Genomic DNA, 22,933 nt, shown 5'->3' on the forward strand with positions numbered 1-22,933 from the left:
TTCTAATAAAGGGAGAAATAAGTCATTTTTTGTCATTTTCCGTACAGGTAGAGATGGAAGCATCATAGTACTATGATCCTTGTAGGTTAAGTACCCAAGTCAGCAGTGTCAGTTGCTAAACTGGATTTTGTCCAGCCTTCAGAACCAAAGAAAAGCCAGCAGTGGATGAGAACGCTGGGGAGAGTCCTGCCAAAGGCAGCTGCGGGACTCAGGGAAAAGGCACTGAGCTGGCGACAAGAGACTGAAGTCCAGTTCTGGGCTTGGCTCCACCTGGCTGTGCTTTGCACGTCAGCCAGCAGCATGTGAGCACAGGACCCGGAGGCCGGTGAACTTCTGTGGCCCTGATTGAGGAGAGCCGATAAAGGCCAAAGCAAGCAGAGAGGCAATGGGAGGGCAAAGTAGGAAGCCAGTAAGAGATAGTACAGAGAAAGAATCTTCAGAACTGACATCTGATTAGCCAGTCTGGCTCAGGCTGCAACGTGAATTCTTTCTCCCTCATGCAGGATTAATCCACTATTTTCTCAAGGGCGGCACTGGCTCTGAAAAGCACCAAGACTTGAACTTCAATGTAAGCCCCCAATTGTCATATGGAAATTCTCCAAAAATCTCTTGATTTACATAGTTCACCCATTAGCAATTTATTGTCAGAAATGAAGTAATGATTTCGGTATTTTTAACTATGGTAACAGAAACTTTGCAAACAAACACAGCACACTGGGAATTGATTTCTGAATGTATTCGAGACTGTTCCTCATGACCAAAAGGGAGTGGTGTTTATGGATGATTGGTCTCCTCACCCACGTCTCAAGATCTCAGCACCTGGCTGCAAGGTCAGGGACGAAGAGCCAGCAGACTGGAAGATGTAGCTGCAGATCAGACAAACACATTCCTCACCTGGGAGGCATCTGGGTTCTGGTTGTCAAGCACACTCCATGTGGGTCCAGTGAAGTGTGGATTCCTCATTAGGAGAGAATGGAGCAAAGAAAGGAGTCTGGGATTCAGGTATTAACATATCTGCCAAACCACATGTGCCAAGGGGGTTTCCAAACTATACTTTGCTGGCACACGTGGGCCTTCAAGAAATGTTAGTTGAATGAAAGAACAGTTGCACAACTCAGCAGCTTTCTTCTACGGTGAGAAAGGTGGAGACTATCTGGCAAAGGATGGGTGATTTTTTCTGTCAAAGGTCAGAGAGTAAATATTTTCAGCTCTGTGGGCCATACTGTCTCTGTCACAACTGTTCAGTTCTGCCTCTGTACTGTGAAAGTTTCTACAAAACCTTGTTTACAAAAAAGAGGCAGTGACCTGGATCTGGTCTGTGGGATTGTACTTTGTGGCTCTCCCTGGTGACTCAGTGGTAAAAGGCTTCCCTGGTGGTTCAGTAGTTAAGAATCTGCCTGCCAATGCAGGAAACCCAAGAGATACGGATTTGATTCCCAGGTCAGGAAGATTCTCTGGAGAAGGAAGTGGCAACCCACTCCAGTATTCTTGCCTGGGAAATCCCATGGACAGAGGAGCCTGGCAGGTTACAGTCCATGGGGTTGCAAAGAGTTAGACATGACTTCAGTTCAGTTCAGTCGCTCAGTTGAGTCCGACTCTTTGCGACCCCATGAATCGCAGCATGCCAGGCCTCCCTGTCCATCACCAACTCCCAGAGTTCACTCAGACTCATGTCCATCGAGTCAGTGATGCCATCCAGCCATCTCATCCTCTGTCGTCCCCTTCTCCTCCTGCCCCCGATCCCTCCCAGGATCAGAGTCTTTTCCAATGAGTCAATCTTCGCATGAGGTGGCCAAAGTACTGGAGTTTCAGCTTCAGCATCATTCCTTCCAAAGAAATCCCAGGGCGAATCTCTTTCAGAATGGACTGGTTGGATCTCCTTGCAGTCCAAGGGACTCTCAAGAGTCTTCTCCAACACCACAGTTCAAAAGCATCAATTCTTCAGTGCTCAGCTTTCTTCACAGTCCAACTCTCACATCCATACATGACCACAGGAAAAACCATAGCCTTGACTTAGCACACACATTTGTACTTTGTGCAATCCCCTGGTCTAGGCATGCTTTTGCATCTCAAGTTGGTTATAAGCATGTGGTGCTGCTGCTGCTGCTAAGTCGCTTCAGTCGTGTCCGACTCTGTGCAACCCCATAGATGGCAACCCACTAGGCTCCCCCATCCCTGGGATTCTCCAGGCAAGAACACTAGAGTGGGTTGCCATTTCCTTCTCTAATGCATGAAAGTGAAAAGTGAAAGTGAAGTCGCTCAGTCGTTTCTGACTCTAAGCATGTAGAACATATCAATTAAGCTGAGATGTATCTCTGGAAACCCTGAAAAAGCAGACTGCTGGAAAAATGACCTACCTAAACTTCATTCTCTGAAGGTTACGTTCTAACTTTAAGGCGGAGAAATATTATACATATACATGAGAAATGAACATAAATCAGGGTAAATATCTATAATGATGTTATGAATTAAGAAACTTGGGTCAAGATAGTTTAAATATTGCTGGGTGTTTATGGAGTCATTGCAAGATGTGTATAGAGACCTAAAGAATCAAAGGTCCATAGTGTTAAGGCCTCAGAATCTTTCTCTTTTCGTTTTACAAAGGACCAACAGTAAATATTTTTATGCCTAAGACTATGAAGAACATGTCCTATAAATCCTAAACACATCCTTTTATCAGCTGATTTTTTAAAATGTAAAATATATGTACTGAAAATTTCGGCAAGAAAAATTATAGTAAAATATATGTGAGGTGGATAAGAATCATACATATTCTAGGCAAAATCTCAAAGTTGGATGAAAAATCAGTTAACACGGAAATGTTGTTCTCATTAATACCCAATTGAGGCTAGAAGTGAGTGTGAATGAGACAATAGGGCTGGGTCAGAGAAGAAAAGAAATCTGATGTGAATACCTGCATTTCTATTAACAAGTCAGATTAAAACCATGCACAAAGTAAGGCAGACTCTTGTCTATAAGCTGAAGAGAACAGATTTAAAAACTTCTTTTTCTCACCCATTTCTCAAAACATTATTCCCCAGGCAAACAATTTGAAAGCTGTTAGAACTTTCTTTCATAATATGCTATGTAATATCATCTGTGATTTGTATTTCATTTACTTTCTTTCTGGTCTTACTGTATTGGCTTACACTCCACTTCTATTTTCAATGGAAGGGGTAAAAGTAGGAATCCCTACTTATATTCTTGATGTTAGAAGAAAAATATTCAGACTGGGAAATGAGATGTTAGCTGTAGGTTTTTCTCAGATGCCCTTTATTAGAGGGAGGAAAATTTCTTTTATTTCTAGTTTTCTGAGAGTTTTCAACATGGTGGTTTTTGAATTTTGTATCATGGCTGATTTTTTATTTATTGAGATGATCATATGATTTTTTTCCCCTTTGTTCTGTTAATGTGGTTCAGTTCAGTTGCTCAGCCATGTCTGAATCTTTGCAACCCCATGGACTGCAGCATGCCAGGCCTCCCTGTCTGTCACCAACTCCTGGAGTTTATTCAAACTCATGTCCTTTGAGTCGGTGATGCCATCCAACCACCTCATCCTCTGTCATCCCCTTCTCCTCCTGCCTTCAATCTTTCCCAACATCAGGGTCTTTGCCAATGAGTCAGTTCTTCACATCAGGCGGACAAAGTATTGAAGTTTCAGCTTCAACATCAGTCCTTCAAATTAATATTCAGGACTCATTTCTTTAGGATGGACTGGTTGGATCTCCTTGCTGTCCAGGGGACCCTCAAGAGTCTTCTCCAACACCACAGTTCAAAATCATCAATTCTCCGGCACTCAGCTGTCTTTATAGTCTAACTCTTACATCCATACATGACTACTGGAAAAACCATAGCCTTGACTAGATGGACTTTTGTTGGCAAAGTAATATCTCTGCTTTTTAATATGCTGTCTAGGTTGGTCATAACTTTTCTTCTGGGGGCAAGCATCTTTTAATTTCATGGTTGCAGTGAGCTTCTGCAGTGATTTTGGAGCCCCCCAAAAAAAGTCTGTCACTGTTTCCATTGCTTTCCCATCTATTTGCCATAAAGTGATGGGACCAGATGCCATGATCTTAGTTTTCTGAATGTTAAGCTTTAAGCCAACCTTTTCACTCTCCTCTTTTACTTTCATCAAGAGGCTTTTTAGTTCTTCTTCACTTTCTGCCATAAGGGTGGTGTCATCAGAATATGAGGTTATTGATATTTCTCCCAGCAATCTTGATTCCAGCTTGTGCTTCATCAAACCCAGCTTTTCTCATGATGTACTCTGCATATAAGTTAAATAAGCAGGGTGAAAATATACAGCCTTGACATACTCCTTTCCTGATTTGGAACCAGTCTGTTGTTCCATGTCTAGTCTAACTGTTGCTTCCTGACCTGCATACAGATTTCTCAGGAGGTAGGCCAGGCAGTCTGGTATTCCCATCTCTTTAAGAATTTTCCATGCTTTGTTGTGATCCACACAGTCAAAGGCTTTTGCATAGTCAATAAAGCAGAAATAGATGTTTTTATGGAACTCTCTTGCTTTTTCCATGATCCAATGGATGTTGGTAATTTGATCTTTGGTTCCTCTGCCTTTTCTAAATCCAGCTTGAACATCGAGAAGTTCTCGGTTCACACACTGTTGAAGCCTGGCTGGGAGAATTTTGAGCATCACTTTGTTAGCGTGTGAGATGAGTGCAATTGTGTGGTAGTTTAAACATTCTTAGGAGAAGGCAATGGCACCCCACTCCAGTACTCTTGCCTGGAAAATCCCATGGACGGAGGAGCCTGGTAGGCTGCAGTCCATGGGGTCGCTAGGAATTGGACACGACTGAGCGACTTCACTTTCACTTTTCACTTTCATGCATTGGAGAAGGAAATGGCAACCCACTCCAGTGTTCTTGCCTGGAGAATCCCAGGGACGGGGGAGCCTGGTGGGCTGCCGTCTATGGGGTCGCACAGAGTCGGACATGACTGAAGCGACTTAGCATAGCATAGCATTAAGCATTCTTTGGCATTGCGTTTCTTTGGGATTGGAATAAAAACTGACCTTTTCCAGTTCTGTGGCCACTGCTGAGTTTTCCAAATTTGCTGGCATATTGAGTGCAACACTTTCACAGTACCATCTTTTAGGATTTGAAATAGCTCAAGTGGAATTCCATCACCTCCACTAGCTTTGTTTGTAGTGATGCTTCCTAAGGCCCACTTAACTTCACATTCCAGGATGTCTGGCTCTAGGTGAGTAATCACACCATCGTGGTTATCTGGGTCATGAAGATCTTTTTTGCATAGTTCTGTGTATTCTTGCCACCTCTTCTTAATATCTTCTGCTTCTGTTAGGTCCATAACACTTCTGTCCTTTATTGTGCCCATTTTTCCATGAAATATTCCCTTGGTATTTCTAATTTTCTTGAAGAGATCTCTAGTCTTTCCCATTCTACTGTTTTCCTCTATTTCTTTGCACTGATCACTGAGGAAGGCTTTCTTATCTCACCTTGCTATTCTTTGGAACTCTGCATTCAAATGGGTATATCTTTCTGTTTCTCTTTTGCCTTCTACTTCTCTTCTTTTCACAGCTATTTGTAAGGCCTCTTCAGACAACCATTTTTCCTTTTTGCATTTCTTTTTCTTGGGGATGTCTTGATCCCTGCTTCCTGTACAATGTCACAAACCTCCATCCATAGTTCTTCAGACACTCTGTCTATCAGAGCTAGTCCCTTGAATCTATTTCTCACTTCCATTGTATAATTGTAAGGGATTGGATTTAGGTCATACCTGAATGGTCTAGTGGTTTTCCCTACTTTCTTCAATTTAAGTCTGAATTTCACAGTAAGGTGTTTATGATCCAAGCCACAGTCAGCTCTGGGTCTTGTTTCTGCTGACTGTATGGAGCTTCTCCTTCTTTGGCTGCAAAGAATATCATCAATCTGATTTTGGTGTTGACCATCTGCTGATGTCCATGTGCAGAGTCTTCTCCTGTGTTGTTGGAACAGGGTGTTTGCTATGACCAGTGCATTCTCTTGGCAAAACTTTATTAGCCTTTGCCCTGTACTCCAAGGCCAAATTTGCCTTTTACTCCAGCTATTTCTCGACTTCCTACTTTTGCATTCCAGTCCTCTATAATGAAAAGGACATCTTTTTTTGGGTGTTAGTTCTAGCAGGTCTTGTAGGTCTTCATAGAACCATCCAACTTCAACTTCTTCAGCATTACTGGTTGGGGCATAAACTTGGATTACTCTGATACTAAATGGTTTGCCTTGGAAATGAACAGAGATCATCTGTCATTTTTGAGATTGCATCCAAGTACTGCATTTTAAACTCTTGGTTGCTAGGATGGCTACTCCATTTCTTCTGAGGGATTCTTGCCCACAGTACTAGATATAATGATAATATGAATTAAATTCACTCATTCCATTCCATTTTAGTTTGCTGATCCCTAAAATTTCAATGTTCACTCTTGTCATCTCCTGTTTGACCATTTTCAATTTGCCTTGATTCATGGACCTAACATAAATTTAGGTCCTATGCAATATTGTTCTTTATAGCATCAGACTTGACTTCTATCACCAGTCACATCCACAACTGGGTGTTGTTTTTGCTTTGCTCCATCCCTTCATTCTTTCTGGAGTTTATTTCTCCACTGATCTCCAGTAGCATGTTGGGCACCTACCGACCTGTGGAGTTCATCTTTCAGTGTCCTGTCTTTTTGCCTTTTCTTACTGTTCTTGGGGTTCTCAAGGCAAGAATACTGAAGTGGAAATTACACCAATTCGTTGAATGTTAAGACAAACATCCTTTCCTGAGCTAAATATCATTTGGTTATTATATGACAAAGAGATGTCCCACCCATATTTCCAATCAAGGCTCTCCTCAGCTGAGGCTGACCCTGAAGGAGCTGACAATGGTATGCTGTCTGCTGACTTTACTCCTTGCAGGTGGTCAGCCTGTTCTTCCCTGAGGGGGATCCCAATAGAGAAACACGATAACGTAGAACATGTGCAACACATTTTGACTGGGGATGTTAGTGGAGCAAGGAAAGGGGAAACAGCAAGCTCAGCTTTGTTTATCTGTGCCCACCAACCTATTTCTATCAGCAACCAACTAATTAAACTGAAGAAGTCCTGATAAAAGGTCATCCTTTCAAAGCTAAGTTAGGTGAGTTATTACAAAGCTGACTTTATCTACACAAGAGGGTAACAGATGTCAATTTGTATCACAAGCAGCTCTGGAAAAAAATTTATACTACTGATAAACTAAAGCATAATCATGCTCTGTTTTCTCCCCAAAAGACAATTAACATAATTAACGTTTTCCTAGTGAGAATCACTGCTTGCTTATACTGAAGGTTAATGGCTTTCAAGTTCATCATAGCTGCTTGTTCTTTCATTTGCTCTGCTGACATAAATGCTTTCTTCTATTTTTACTTAGACAAACTCTGGGGAATTATTTTGAATATTCAGAAGGTGGCGTTGTTCACAGCCAGACTGTTTACATCAGTCTGAGACACTATGTACTGCTTGGTCCCACTTGGGAAGAATAAAGGGAACAGCTGAGCACAAATAAATATTGGAATGCTTTTTTGCTTTTCATGAATCAGGAATTTATAGTATCTGTCTCATTAATTGAAGGAAAGTGAATTCCTAGAACTTCAGAATTGTAATAACCTAGTACAAAAACACATCCTAAATAAAAATCTAAATCATTTTTAGACTGAATACGTGTCTTCAGATACTATTCACATCTTTCTCATTAAGGAACAATTAATTATGGGTTGATTATATATACATATATATGCATTAAGCAAACTATGTTGTTTATGCACTTTTACATAAGCAGGCACAAGATCTGCACTATTTAAAAAATATTTCAAGGGAACAATGCAATCCCATATTAAGGCATTTAATAACTATCATTTATCCACTGAGTGAGTTGAGTGAACTTTTATCAGTTATTTGTCCTAGTTATCTATATGATGTCCCATAGATAAGACTGGGGCAGGGAAATATCATTTAATCAAACTGCATGATTTGGAAATATGCTTGTAACCAGGGTGATCATTTGCTAATTTCTCTTCTCATTTAAAAAGCTTCCCTGGTGGCTCAGATGGTAAAGCATCTGCCTACAATGCAAGAGACCTGGGTTTGATCCCTGGGTTGGGAAGATCCCCTGGAGAAGGAAATGGCAACCCACTCCAGTACTCTTGCCTAGAAAATCCCATGGACAGAGGAGCCTGGTGTCCATGGGGTCGCAGAGAGTTGGACACGACTGAGCGACTTCCCTCTTCTTCTCATTTAAATATCATATTCCAGGTTGCTAACAGATGTGGATCTTTTAAAAATATTATAATGGCACTTATGAAATTATAAACTTGAAAAACAATTGATAATTGCCTCAAAGACCAAACCTATATATGAAAATTTGAAGTTTTCCCTAATTTTGTAATCAGGGAAAAAGCTGTTTTGATATTTTAATTCATACTTAATCAGGATATTTTTAAGAATTAAGACTATATATTGTAGTTGATTTAGTGGACTGGGCTGAGAAAAGTAGAAAACTATTTGTTAATGTTTACAGAGACTTTTGAAATTTTGATTTTGGAATGATTTATAATTTTCAGTTCTGTGAACTTCCAAAACTAGTTATACTAACTTCCAAAACTAGTAAAAAAGAAATTTAAATGTGAATTTAACAAAATTGAAAAAACTGAATGAAAACATTTAGAGTTTGATAGGATCAAAAGGAAATAAATCTGTGATCATTACCTGCTCCTAGTCCATTCCCTCTGGGTGTCCCACTGGGTCTGGGTCTACTAGGTCTTGTAGTTGTCTTATTCAGAACTATAATAAGGTGGGAAATAAACAGTTTAGACATTTTTTTTTTTTAGTTGAACATTTGCAGTCAAGGAACATAAAGCCTCCCAGAGAACTAGAACTCATTTAACTGGCAACAAAAATGATGACTTACCAAAAACTAATGTTCACAATATAGAAATCACAATTTTTGTATGAAAATCAAAGACTTGAATTTGAGACCTGAGTATATACTCTGAGGTGACCTGGTCTAAGTGGGAAATAGCTTGCTTCATTTATAAGCAGTAGATACATTTCAAAATGGGCTTCCTTAGTGACTCAGACAGTCAAGAATCTGCCTGCAATGCAGAAGACCCTGGTTTGATCCCTGGGTTGGGAAGAACCCCTGGAGAAGGAAATGGCAAGCCACTCCAGTGTTCTTGCCTAGAGACTTCTATGGACAGAGGCAAATGGTGACTACAGTCCACGTGGTCGCAAAGAGTGGGACACAACCGAGTGACTAAACTTTCACTACTTTCACACTCCAAACTGGGACTGAAGAAGGATCAGGACTACATATGCCCAGTGGAAACCCAAAACTTGGTGTGTATTTATTTTGTGTATTATTGTTAAGGCCTTAATTCCTAACACGTAAGTTGGCGGTCCTTTTGGAGGAGTCTCTAGGTACACATCCTTCCTCATAATGCTGGTGTAAGTCTCATTAAACACATGATATGATAAAGCTTTTGAAATTTCTCTCCTGCTCTGTTGAGAGTCATAATAATACCAAAACATTGAAGTTGTCTGTCTTCGTCTCCATTTGGCAGAGTTTTTAAGGAAAAGCACTTAAGTATATTGCAATTAAGAGAGTGAGCTCTGGAGCCAGACTGCTTGCCTTCGACTCCACTTCCTAGCCCTCCTTAAGCCTTAGCTTCCTAAGCCTGGCCTCACAGGACACATGGTAAGCACCCACTCACCATTAGGCATACTGTTATTGTTTCCTTATTTTGTAGAAAGGTTTAATATAACCAACGACACATTAAGTTCTCAACAGTTATCATGATACAAAGTCACATGGAGGTGTATTTTTTTTTTTAACGAAGATTTCTGCACCTGTTACCTTTAAGAGTTGCAGGATTACTAAAAAAACTGTGAGTTCCTCCATAAACCAAAAGATATATATGTATTTGCTATTTCTTCCATGTTCCCAGAGAGATGTTCATCAGGAATAGTAGCTTATAAGCCATTTTTGACACTTAGAACTTTAAAACTTCTTAGAATCACAGAGGAGAAAAAGGACAGAAAACATCAGAATCTCTGGCCCAACTTGTATGTTAGACTAGGAGTGATTTACATGGATCAAATTAACCCCCAAGTTAACTTTCCCTAACAAGGTTCAGTGAGGGAGAGCCTGGATCTTTTGATGACTTTGGTCATTTTAAAGCATTTTCTGGGAATGCCCTGACGGTCCAGTGGTTAGGGCTCAGCACTTTCATTGCTGGGGCCTGGGTTCCATCTCTGGTAGGGAAACTAATATCCTGCAAAACTGCAGAGTGGCCAAAAAAGAAAAGTTTTTTTCCAGTTTAACTATCCTTTTACTTTTGATGCATACAACCTGTAAAATGTGCGTTTGCTTGTTTTTATATGAAGTGAAAGTCGCTCATTGTGTCTGACTCTTTGCGACCCCATGGACTACAGACCATGGAATTCTCCAGGCCAGAATACTGGAGTGGGTAGCCTTTCCCTTCTCCAGGGGACCTTCCTAACCCAGGTAAAAGTATTCTTGCAGAACAAGAGCCTTTCATACTGGAAGAGACTGTCTTTCCTTAAAAGATAACATTTGAAACAAAATACATCATCAGATCAGATCAGATCAGATTAGTCACTCAGTCATGTCCGACTCTTTGTGACCCCATGAATCGCAGCACGCCAGGCCTCCCTGTCCATCACCAACTCCTGGAGTTCACTCAGACTCATGTCCATCGAGTCAGTGATGCCATCCAGCCATCTCATCCTCTGTCGTCCCCTTCTCCTCCTGCCCACAATCCCTCCCAGCATCAGAGTCTTTTCCAATGAGTCAACTCTTCACATGAGGTGGCCAAAGTACTGGAGTTTCAGCTTCAGCATAATTTCTTCCAAAGAAATCCCAGGGCTGATCTCCTTTAGAATGGACTGGTTGGATCTCCTTGCAGTCCAAGGGACTCTCAAGAGTCTTCTCCAACATCACAGTTCAAAAGCATCAATTCTTCGGCGCTCAGCCTTCTTTACAGTCCAACTCTCACATCCATACATGACCACAGGAAAAACCATAGCCTTGACTAGACGAACCTTTGTTGGCAAAGTAATGTCTCTGCTTTTGAATATGCTATCTAGGTTGGTCATAACTTTCCTTCCAAGGAGTAAGCTATTGCTAATGTTATCTCTATAATTGCCATGGAAAACTGAAAGAGGGTGAAAGAGTGTGTGTGATTTAGGCAAGAATACTATTTTCAAAATGATGTTATATTGGTAAATTTCCATAGTAGTCTCTGAATCTGCTTATCCTTAAAAAATTTCAGTCAAGTCTTGTTGCTTCCATGGATTCATGATTACCTCTCCACTTACCCACAAGGATCAGAATTTTGTATGTAATTTATTTCAGTTTCAGGATATATAACCCTCATTTGGTCATTTGGCTGTTTCAATACATTTTTTTTTTTGTCATGCTGCACAGCATGCAGGATCCTAGTTCCCTGATTAGGTATCAAGTCTGCACCCCTTGCAGTGGAAGCTTGGAATCCTAACCACTGGACCACCAGGGAACTCAATACATTTTATATCTTCTTTTTTTCAGTTAAGTGTTAGTCACTCAGTCGTATCTGACTCTTTGCAACCCCATGGACTGTAACCTGACAGGTTCCTCCATCCATGGGATTTTCCAGGCAAAATTACTGGAGTAGGTTGCCATTTCCTCCTCCAGCGGATCTTCCCAACCCAGGGATCGAATCCAGGTCTCCTACATTGCAGGCAGACTCTTTCCTGTCTCAACAACCAGGGAAGCATATCTTCCTAGGTATGTTGATTATTTAGATCATCAGAAAGAGGAACAACTTACCAGGTCTGATGTGTGGTTTGTCAGGTGTTCTGGGCCTCATAGTAGTAGTATATAATCTGTGTGGTGCTGAAACAGAGGAAACTCAGATTTAATAACCAAAGGAGATTCAGTACTCTACAGACCAACAACTTACGCACTTTGCATGGAAGCATAAAGAACATTTTTAAATCTGCAAGTATGCATTAGAGCATTGATGCTAAAGGAAAATGCATGTTTAGTTGCTCAGTCGTGTCCCACTCTTTGTGACCCCATGGACTACAGTCCATCAGGCTCCTCTATTAATGGGATTCTCCAGGCAAATACTGGAGTGGGTGGCCATTTCCTTCTTCAGGGGATATTCCTGACTCAGGGATGGAATCTGGGTCTCCTGCATTGCAGGCAGATTCTTTACTGTCTGTACCACCAGGAAAGCCCACTAAAGGAAAATAAAGCAAGTGAAAATATGCATGACTGGAAATTAAAGATGCGCATAGTCAAAGTAAGGTAAGGATTAGTCACCAATTAGTCTATGTTTTCAAGGGCATTTATTTCACCACATGGTTGCTTAATATGATAAACATAGAAGTCAATCATCTAACCCTCCATCCATCTATGTATCTGTCCATCAATCCATCCATCTATCTATTCATATTTCTCAACCAGAGAGTCATTGTGGAGCAATACTTTGCTAAAGAAGATAAGTAATTATAATGGCAAAAAGAAAAATATTTTAGGTATGTAAGAAGAAAAGAGTAGAAACATGTGGTCTCGGTCAAATTGTCTTAGCTCATGAACCCTGTACTGAATAAATACTCACTTAGTGCCATTCATTAAAGCTTTGTGTGTTAGTTACTCAGTCATGTCTGACTCTTTGTGACCCCATAGGCTGTATGAAGAGGCAAAAAGACAGGACACTGAAAGATGAACTCCACAGGTCGGTAGGTGCCCAACATGCTACTGGAGATCAGTGGAGAAATAACTCCAGAAAGAATGAAGAGATGGACCCAAAGCAACAACACCACCCAGTTGTGGATGTGACTGGTGATGGAAGTCAAGTCTGATGCTATAAAGAACAATATTGCATAGGACCTAAATTCATGTTAGGTCCATAAATCAAGGCAAATTGAAAGTGGTCAAACAGGAGATGACAAGTGTGAACATCAAAATTTTAGGAATCAGCAAACTAAAATGGAATGGAATGAGTGAATTTAACTCAGATTATCATTATATCTAGTAATGTGGGCAAGAAATCCCTTAGAAGAAATGGAGTAGCCATTCTAGTCTGAGAGTTAGACCAAGAGTCTGAAATGTAGTACTTGGATGCAATCTCAAAAAACGAAATAATGATCTCTGTTCATTTCCAAGGCAAACCATTCAATATCATAGTAATCCAAGTCTATGCCCCAACAAGTAATGTTGAAGAAGCTGAAGTTGGACGGTCCTATGAAGACCTACAAGACCTGCTAGAATTAAAACCAAAAAAAGATGTCCTTTTCATTATAGGGAACTGTAATGCAAAAGTAGGAAGTCAAGAAATAGCTGGAGTAACGGGCAAATTTGGCCTTGGAGTACAGAATGAAGCAGGGCAAAGGCTAATAGAGTTTTGCCAAGAGAGCGCACTGGTCTTAGCAAACACCCTCTTCCAACAACACAAGGGAAGACTCTGCACATGGACATAGATGGTCAAAACTGAAATCAGACTGATTATATTTGCAGCCAAAGATGGAGAAACTCTATACAGTCAGCAAAAACAAGAAAAGGAACTGACTGAGGCTCAGATCATGAACTCCTTACTGCGAAATTCAGACTTAAATTTAAGAAAGTAGGGAAAACCACTAGACCATTCCGGTATGACCTAAATCCAACCCCTTATGATTATACAGTGGAAGTGAGAAATAGATTTTAGGGATTAGATCTGATAGAGTGCCTGAAGAACTGTGGATGGAGGTTCATGACATTGTATAGGAGGCAGTGATCAAAACCATCCCCAAGATAAAGAAATGCAGAAAGGCAAAATGGTTATCTGAGAAGGCCTTACAAAGAGCTGTGAAAAGAAGAGAAGCGAAAAGCAAAGGAGAAAAGGAAAGATATACCCATTTGAATGCAGAGTTCCAAAGAATAGCAAGGAGCGATAAGAAAGCCTTCCTCAGTGATCAATGCAAAGAAATAGAGGAAAACAGTAGAATGGGAAAGACTAGAGATCTCATCAAGAAAATTAGAGATATCAAGGGAACATTTCATGGAAAGATGGGCACAATAAAGGACAGAAGTGTTATGGACCTAACAGAAGCAGAAGATATTAAGAAGAGGTGGCAAGAATACATAGAAGAACTATACAAAAAAGATCTTCATGACCCAGATAACCACAATGGTGTGATTACTCACCTAGAACCAGACATCCTAGAATGCAGAATCAAGTGGGCCTTAGGAAGCATCACTATGAACAAAGCTAGTGGAGGTGATAGAATTTCAGTTGAGCTATTTCGAATCCTAAAAGAGGATGCTGTGAAAGTGCTGCACTCAATATGCCAGCAAATTTGGAAAACTCAGCAGTGGCCACAGGACTGGAAAAGGTCAGTTTTCATTCCAATCCCAAAGAAAGGCAATGCCAAAGAATGCTCAAACTACTTCACAATTGCACTCATCTCACACACTAGCAAAGTAATACTCAAAATCCTCCAAGCCAGGCTTCAACAGTATGTGAACTGTGAAATTCCAGGTTTACAAGCTGGTTTTAGAAAAGGCAGAGGAACCAGAGATCAAATTGCCAACATCCGTTGGATCATCAAAAAAGCAAGAGAGTTCCAGAAAAACATGTACTTCTGTTTTATATGCTACACCAAAGCCTTTGACTGTATGGATCACAATAAACTATAGAAAATTCTAAAAGAGATGGGAATATCAGACCACCTTACCTGCCTCCTGAGAAATCTGTTTGCAGGTCAAGAAGCAACAGTTAAGAACTGGACATGGAACAACACTGGGTCCAAATCAGGAAAGAAGTTCATCAAGGCTGTATATTGCCACCCTGCTTATTTAACTTATATGCAGAGTACATAATGAGAAATTCCGGGCTAGATGAAGCACAATCTAGAATCAAGATTGCTGGGAGAAATATCAATAATCTCAGATATGCAGATGACACTACCCTTATGGCAGAAAGTGAAGAAAGAACTAAAGAGCCTCTTGATGAAAGTGATAGAGGAGAATGAAAAAGTTGGCTTAAAACTCAGCATTCAGAATACTAAAATCATGGCATCTGGTCTCATCACTTCATGGCAAATAGATGGGAAATCAAAGGAAACAGTTACAGACTTTATTTTTGGTGGCTCCAAAATCACTGCAGATGGTGACTGCACCCATGAAATTAAAAGACGCTTGCTCCTTGGAAGGAAAACTATGACCAACCTAGATAGCATATTAAAAAGCAGAGATATTACTTTGCCAACAAATATCCATCTAGTCAAAGCTATAGTTTTTCCAGTAGTCATGTGTGGATGTGAGAGTTGGACTATAAAGAAAGCTGAGTGCCAAAGGATGCTTTTAAACTGAGGTGTTGAAGTCTCTTGAGAGTCCCTTGGACAGCAAGGGGATCCAACCAGTCTATCCAAAAGGAAATAAGTCATGAATATTCATTGGAAGGACTGATGCTGAAGCTGAAACTCCAATACTTTGGCCACCTGATGTGAAGAACTGACTCACTGGAAAAGACCCTGATGCTGGGAAAGATTGATGTGGGAGGAAAAGGGACTAGAGGATGAGATGGTTGGATGGCATCACTGACTCGATGGACATGAGTTTGAGTAAGCTCCAGGAGCTGGTGATGGACAGGGAAGCCTGCTGTGCTGCAGTGCATGGGGTCACAAAGAATCGGACACAACTGAGTAACTGAACTGAGACTACAGCCTGCCAGGCTCCTCTGTCTAAGGAATTATCCAGGCAAGAAGACTGCAGTCGGTTGCTACTTCCTTTTCCAGTAAAGCTTTAGGGATGAACGTAAATGACCTCTGGGTCCTGTTCATCAAGGGAGGGTGAGAAAGATCAAATACTCATAATTCCCAGGAACCAACATGCCACCTTGTTACTTTCTGCTCTTGTTTCCAGGGCCTGACACAGTGAGAACCATTAATGATGACTTGTCAGTCAGTCAGTTCAGTAGCTCAGTTGTGTCCAACTCTTTGCAACCCCATGAACCGCAGCATGCCAGGCCTCCCTGTCCATCACCAACTCCCAGAGTTCACTCAGACTCACGTCCATCGAGTCAGTGATGCCATTTCCATTTCTGACACAAACCACTACTCTGTAAATGGGTGATTTTCTTTCTTTCTTCTTTCTTTATATATTTGGCCACATAGCATGCAGGATCTTAGTTCTTCAACCAGGGATTGAACACTAGTTCCCTGCAGTGGAAGGGTGGAATCTTAAGCACTGAACCACCAGGGAAGCTCCTCTATAAGCTTTTAAAGTGTGCATCCATCCTGGAATGTGTCTATCCTCATCTTCCCTCCTCTGCCCGCCTCAACACACCACATTGCCTCCTGCCACCAACTTTCTTGGTAATGCTTTAGCTAAGACTGGAAAAAATTTTTGTGCAAACTTTGTAAGTAGATTACAGTTTCAGTGATTTTGTTCACATCTTGAGTGGGTATTTATGTAACCATAAATCAGCAAATGCCTTGCCTACCACATTAAAAAAAAATACACCTGCAAAACATATTATAATGTAGCTCATTTATAAACTTCCAATGTGAAGACTGATGAGCAGACTTTTGCCAAACTTCAGGCCAAAAATAGCAGACATGTTCTGAAATTCTCTGTAGGTTTAACATGGGACTTTCAACATGTAATAACAAGAGTGATCAGAGGAACTGATGTTATTTAAAAAAATCAGTTCTCACACACCCTAAAATATGTGGTGATGACTTGCAAATGCTTTTCTTCAATTTTCTTTGAGAGTGGTAGGGTTCCCTGTCAGTTGAATATACTTCAGCTCTCTTGTTAATTTCTTCAATGTTAGACTGTCTTTGCTTTAAGAAATATAAAGAATCATGGCTCTATTAGTATCATTCTAGAATATATATAAATTTTAAAACTTTAGAAAAGAAACTTTGACTAGAACACAGAAATAACCAGTACTACATGCATTCATTATTTCTAAGCCACAGGATCAGAATTTCTTTTTTTCTTTTTCTGTAGCCTTTACTTATATTTTGAAAAAACTTTTCATAAAGGAGTTGAAATATAACAAGTTTAGGCTGTGAATTACATATCTCATCACTAGACAATACAGGGCCTTGAGAAAACTGCTTGAGGGTTTCAATTTTAAATTAAAAAATAAAAGACAAAGACACATTGTGAGGATGTAATATTGTAAATATCATCTCAACATAGCTTTTGGTGACTGATAATAAAACTAATTTTAAAAGATAGATTCATATCTAAAGAGTTTTATAAAATTGTTTAAAAAGAATACTAAAAATACTGACAAAGATAACATAAAAAATAGACAAACAGGGATTATAGGAGAAATAACCTTTAAGGACCTTTGTTTTTCCCAGTGTTGGGGGAGGAAAAGAAGGGTACAAATTTCTCTGGGTGGTATAAAGATCAGGGGGCTGAAATAAATAATCAAAATGCCCCCAGAGGACCTGGTTGTCCAGTGGCTAGGATTTCATGATCCCAGAGCAGGGGGCCTGGGTTCTATCCCTGGTCCAGGAACTAAATCCCACATGCCGCAACTAAGACCCAGTACAGCCAAATAAAGTAAGGATTAAAAAAAAAATGTCCCCAGGATGCCTCTGGCCAATGGATTTCTACCATGGGTTGAGATAAGAGGAGTAAAGGAGAGAAGCTTGAATATGTCAGGGTTTCAAATAGAGCTGCAGGCAATTGTCTCAGCAGACAAAGAAGCAGGAATGGCAGAGAGGGATGGTGCTGGAGACCCTACTAGCACATTCATGCTGTAGGGTTTAGGCATTAAGTTTCTTTGGAGCCCTGGGGCCTTACTGCTGAGGGCCCAGAGACCAAAAAGCCACAAGCTACACGAATGGGTGGAGTGTGAAGATCAAGAAGAACAATTTCATTCTCACAGCATCTCTCAAGTTGCTGTGTGCCGTCTTGTGCATCTAATGCCTACTGTTAGAAACACAACACGCTAAAAACAATGCAACAGATCAACTTCCTCATCCACAATGCTCAGGCACACGTTTATGAGGGTTGGGTCGAAGGGTGATCTAGGACACACAGGAGGGTGCTGTTACTAAAGCTTACCCTCTACCCCCAAGCAGGGTTACTGGCCTGGGTCATGTTGGAAATGCATTCCTGGTAAGCCCCCTTTAAAGGGCCTTGGCACAAGTCTAGAAAAGTGTGGATCCCAGGGCCACATAGGTTAAGTTAAGGATCCTCAGAACATAAGAAAATGATTAAAATGCAGTACGTTATATAAATATGTTAAGATAATTCATAGAATGGTATCAGATCTTGAATACACATCCAATCAACTGTGAAACTCATCTATGAAGCCAAGTTCTAGAAGCAATTTGATAAAAATATTGATATTCCCATTAAAGTAACAGGAAGCAAAAACTAGAAAAGAACATGCCTATTATCTTTTATTCTCAATTCTGAAATTTACAAGGCTCTAAAAGTTGAAATCTTTTTCTCATTTGGCAATACAACCTGAAGAATATTTATCCTGCTTATTGTCAATACATATCTTGCTGTAAAAACATCAATGTGTTTGATTATGAGAATCCAGCTATCTTCTATTAAGCCAAACATTAAAGAGGTTTGCTGCTACTGCTGCTGCCAAGCCGCTTCAGTCGTGTCCGACTCTGTGCGACCCCATAGACGGCAGCCCACTAGGCTCCCCCGTCCCTGGGATTCTCCAGGCAAGAACACTGGAGTGGGTTGCCATTTCCTTCTCCAATACGTGAAAGTGAAGTTGCTCAGTCGTGTCTGACTCCGAGCGACCCCATGGACTGCAGCTCACCAGGCTCTTCTGTCCATGGGATTTTCCAGGCAAGAGTACTGGAGTGGGGTGCCATTGCAACATTAAAAAACAAACATATAAAGGTCAGGATAGGGTATGGATGCAATAGGATTGAACATCTGCTGTTAACCTCCGAAACTAATAATGAGGGTGTGGGAAGACTGCTATTATACTAGGCTCCTTACTTCTGTGCATATTTTTTAAATAAATAAAAGTTAATAAACAAGAAAGGTAATAAAGTAAATAATAAAATTAACATTTAAGCCATTATAAAAATGAAGCAAATTCAAAAGACTTAGAAAATTTACAAGAACTGCCCTATACCATAGTGAGTATTCTCAGTCATGTTCATTTAGAGTAAGTACTTCTCTACTTATTCTAAAATATATCCCCTAAAGGTAGATTTCTTTTATTGTCATTTCCTCTTATTGCTATATTTCTTCTACCAATCCCCCCTTCCAGTATAACTGACAATTGAGTAAAATAAATTTGTCTTGCAGCTCTTTAGAATTTATTTGCTCTCATTTTGGGGGGCTTTCTTCCACATGCTAGAGGTAGAAATGGGCAAAAGAGGGTTATTAAAGGGGAAAAAAAAGAAAAGAAAAAAAAAAACCATGAAAATCCTGGAAATCTGCAACTGGTTACAATCCAAGTAAGAAATAAGTATATAAAAAGGAAAGGTGTCTGAGAGCATGAAGATGTGAGAAAAAGCTTTGTGTAGGCGAGTTGACTTCCCAAAAAGGAGAAAGAAGAAATAATATAAGGAAACCCCAGAGCAAATCTTCCTGATGTTCTAATATTAATTCATATTTAAAAATGATTTTCTTGTTACTAGTTCCCTTTCTCAGGCTGCAATATCAATGAGTTCATCAAGTTTTGGAGATAGGACAAAGAGGAAAAGAGGTAGAGAAAATAGGAGGAGAAGAAGGAAGGTAACAGATTGTTATTTATCAGATCTGGAAAATGAGGCGAAAGAAGGTAAGGCAAGGGAAAAAAAATAGGAGCTTACATTCTTAGTCATTATCATCAGCTGCAAAGAACATTAGCATTCAAAAGCAAAGCTCTAATTAGAGAGACTGTCTTTCCTACATTTAACTGGTAATCGTATAAATATTACTACTTGGCTGATGTTCTGTACCTATGAAGTGAAAAAATTTAAACTAACTCACTGTGATGAAAATTCTGTTTCTTAAAGGAAAATTTTCTTCCTGTTTAAACAAAGAAGGAAAAGCCACTATCCAGAGGTAGGGAAATAGCTTTACCCCGAGTTGTCTTTGCCAATTCAGTCATTCGTGGAACCTTCGCTGTGAAGAGTTCTTGGGTAGACTGGTCTGTTTCTGCTGGGGAAAAACACAGTAAGATGAATGGCTTTAAATAAATATCATTAATGAACAAGTAAAAAAAAAAAACAAACAAGAAAAACCCCACACTCTTTTTTTCCCCATGCAATGATAAAAGGGTAAATTGCATTTATAACTATGCCTAGTGATCATCTTATTTTAAAGTTACTGGTACATTTTAATAACTCTGATTTATTATATTTATTGTCTCCTTAAATTATTATATTAGTGATTATTAAGGATCTCTGAAAGCTTTTAGTTCAGGATCACTGTTTAATGATATCGGGCATGGCTATACTCTTGGATATGCTTCCTGTCTTATGTATCATTGCCTTCATGTTTCCTTTTATTTCACGAGCTTCACAAGTTATTTAGATGAGCTGGAAAAAATAGATCATAGAAAATAATGTGCATTTACACCACATAAGAATAAATATTCTATTTATCTCACATGAAAGTCAAAGTTTATTGACATACAGACACATTACTCCTAACAAAATAAACACTCCTATATTAACTTGAAATAATTATAATATCATACTGACAGAGCAAATTATACTGTTCACTTTGCCACATACTGGATCCAAGGAAATATTTGGTGAAAATAAATATGCTGTCATCATATTTTCTGCCTGTTTTATAATCTAGATTCTGCTCATAGATAATTGTGATAGTTGGCCCAATAAACTAAGATATAGTTAAAAAAAAAAAAGGCAAAAAAACCAGAAGTGGAACTTAGATAATTAACATATTCAGCAGTGGTTCTTGATAAGTACTTTTGACTTCCTCTCATGGGTAAAGCTGACTTTGAGGGCCTATGCTATGATAGATAAATATTTGGTAATTAAGATATATTCGCTTATTCAGTTTTAAGTATTTTCCTTCAAAAAGGATTCCTATTAAAATGGGATCAGTAACTTTATTTCACACACAAAGAATGGCTTTACCTGAAAAGGGAAGAAGGAAGGAAAGTAAAGCCATTGATTTAAACATAACCACGTGGGATGTGGTGTGGACAGGGCAGAGGAGCCAACAGACACAAGCTGGGAATTCTTGCTTTCCTGTTGACATTCAGCCAAGTTGCAGGCAAATGAGGGTGAAGACATTGATGCTGAACTCCTAGAAAGCATGGCCAGCTCATCCCAACCAGTCTTCCTGACTCATCCATCCACCTGTGTGTCTCCAGGCCACCCACATGTTCCTCAGATGAGTCTGGCTACCATTCTCTGTATGTGCCTCTTCCCCATCTCTCTTTAACCTGAAGAGCCCTTCATACCTTTAACTCTCATTCCAACTGGAAGACCTAGCATACATGCCACTTCCTCTGTGAAGCCTTCCCTGATACCCCCAGGTAGTTTGCTTGTTCAGTGTGCTGCTCATTTCTCTATGATCTCATTGTAATGGATAATATGAGAGTGAATTCCAGGAGCTCTGACAACTGAGAATGTGGGTTCCAGTTTGGCTCTGATGTTAGCTCTACAGCTTGGCCAGATTTTTAAAATCTTTCAATGCCTCAATTTTCTAATCTGTAAAATGGGACAATAGAATCTACATCACAAACTTGTAATGTGTCTTAAATTTAAAAATATGTGTAGAACACTGGGTAGCACAGAGGAAGCACAATTATTGCTAAATCCTGTCTTTGTATTAGATGGCGATTTCTCCAAGGTAAGGACTTACTTTTAAAGCAGTTGTATTTTGGGATTCCCATTGCTTAGCATTACATTTGACACTATAAGATATTCAGATTTCAAAAATAAAATTTTTCTTCCCAAATGCAGTTTCAAATACCGAAAAAGCAACAAGAAAGTATAGCATTGATATACACTGGGAAGATATTTTTTTTAATTTATTCTTTAATTGGAGGGAAATTGCTTTATAAGGTTGTGTTGGTTTCTGCCATACAACAATGCAAACCAGCCATAATTATACATATATCGGGAAGATTCTTTTTCCAAAAAAGTAACTGAAGTTTTGTTAAGATGTTTTAAAGCATTCTCATCTTGTATTGGAAATCAGCATAAATATTACAAGGACAAATACACAGTTAATGTAAAAGAATCAGGTGAAATGGATATCTTTTACAGTGATAAAGAGAGATCCTCTATTGTTTGGAACACCATGAACACAACATACATATGGCTACTCTAAGGGCAATTCCTAAAATGTTAAGTCCTCATTGGGCTGAATATCAAAGCAAAATTTACCAAGAGTGGTTTGTAGTTCCTCTTGACTAGTACTTGGTGAAATCATAGGAATCAAAGGGCTGCCTCGTGTCTCTAAAGGAGCTGAAAAGACAAGTAAGTACCAAGGCTGTCAGTCTTTAGATTCAAAAGCCAGCAACTAGCCAAAATAATATTACATGAAATTCTGTTACTTGAAATACAAAAAGGAAAACATTAAGTGGGTCATGGAAAAGAAAGTTAAGTGTGCATGGAACCTGTGGAATATCAGAATAATGGTTCTCAACTGTTTTTTCCCCCACCAGGATAGATAATAAACAACATTCAGTGCTTGACACAGTCCATGACCATGCCTGGTTAAGATGGGTATGGTTTAGACATGGTTCTAGGTCCCTCAGCTGCATCTCTCCCCTCCAAGAGAGCACACAGGATCAACCAGAGGAGAGGGTATCATCACTGTAGCAACCATCTGGAGTCCATTCAAATCTATTTTTAAAAATAAACCACTGGCAAATTTTAGTATTTTAAGATATATAATAATTACTTGCCAGAGCCTTCCACAGCATGCTAGTGTG

The 22,933-nt window shown here is 39.7% G+C and overlaps 1 protein-coding gene across 50 annotated transcripts in view; it reads right to left on the reverse strand.

Moving 5' to 3' along the window:
- Positions 1–22,933, reverse strand: part of LOC102400543 (ABI family member 3 binding protein) — a 295,359-nt gene that overhangs the window by 55,475 nt on the left and 216,951 nt on the right. For 42 of the 50 annotated variants that reach the window (XM_044941166.2, XM_044941140.2, XM_044941123.2 and 39 more), the window contains 4 exons: positions 22,383–22,463; positions 20,098–20,175; positions 11,866–11,931; positions 8,745–8,819 (listed from right to left, as the gene is read on the reverse strand). In XM_044941166.2, the coding sequence (XP_044797101.2) occupies positions 8,745–8,819; positions 11,866–11,931; positions 20,098–20,175; positions 22,383–22,463 (300 nt within the window). The remainder of the gene's footprint in view (positions 1–8,744; positions 8,820–11,865; positions 11,932–20,097; positions 20,176–22,382; positions 22,464–22,933) is intronic. The other 8 variants (XM_044941179.2, XM_044941058.2, XM_044941016.2 and 5 more) reach the window with 2 other exon arrangements.

This window comes from Bubalus bubalis, chromosome 1, assembly GCF_019923935.1.
Source record: "Bubalus bubalis isolate 160015118507 breed Murrah chromosome 1, NDDB_SH_1, whole genome shotgun sequence".
NCBI classification, from domain to species: Eukaryota; Metazoa; Chordata; class Mammalia; order Artiodactyla; family Bovidae; genus Bubalus; species Bubalus bubalis.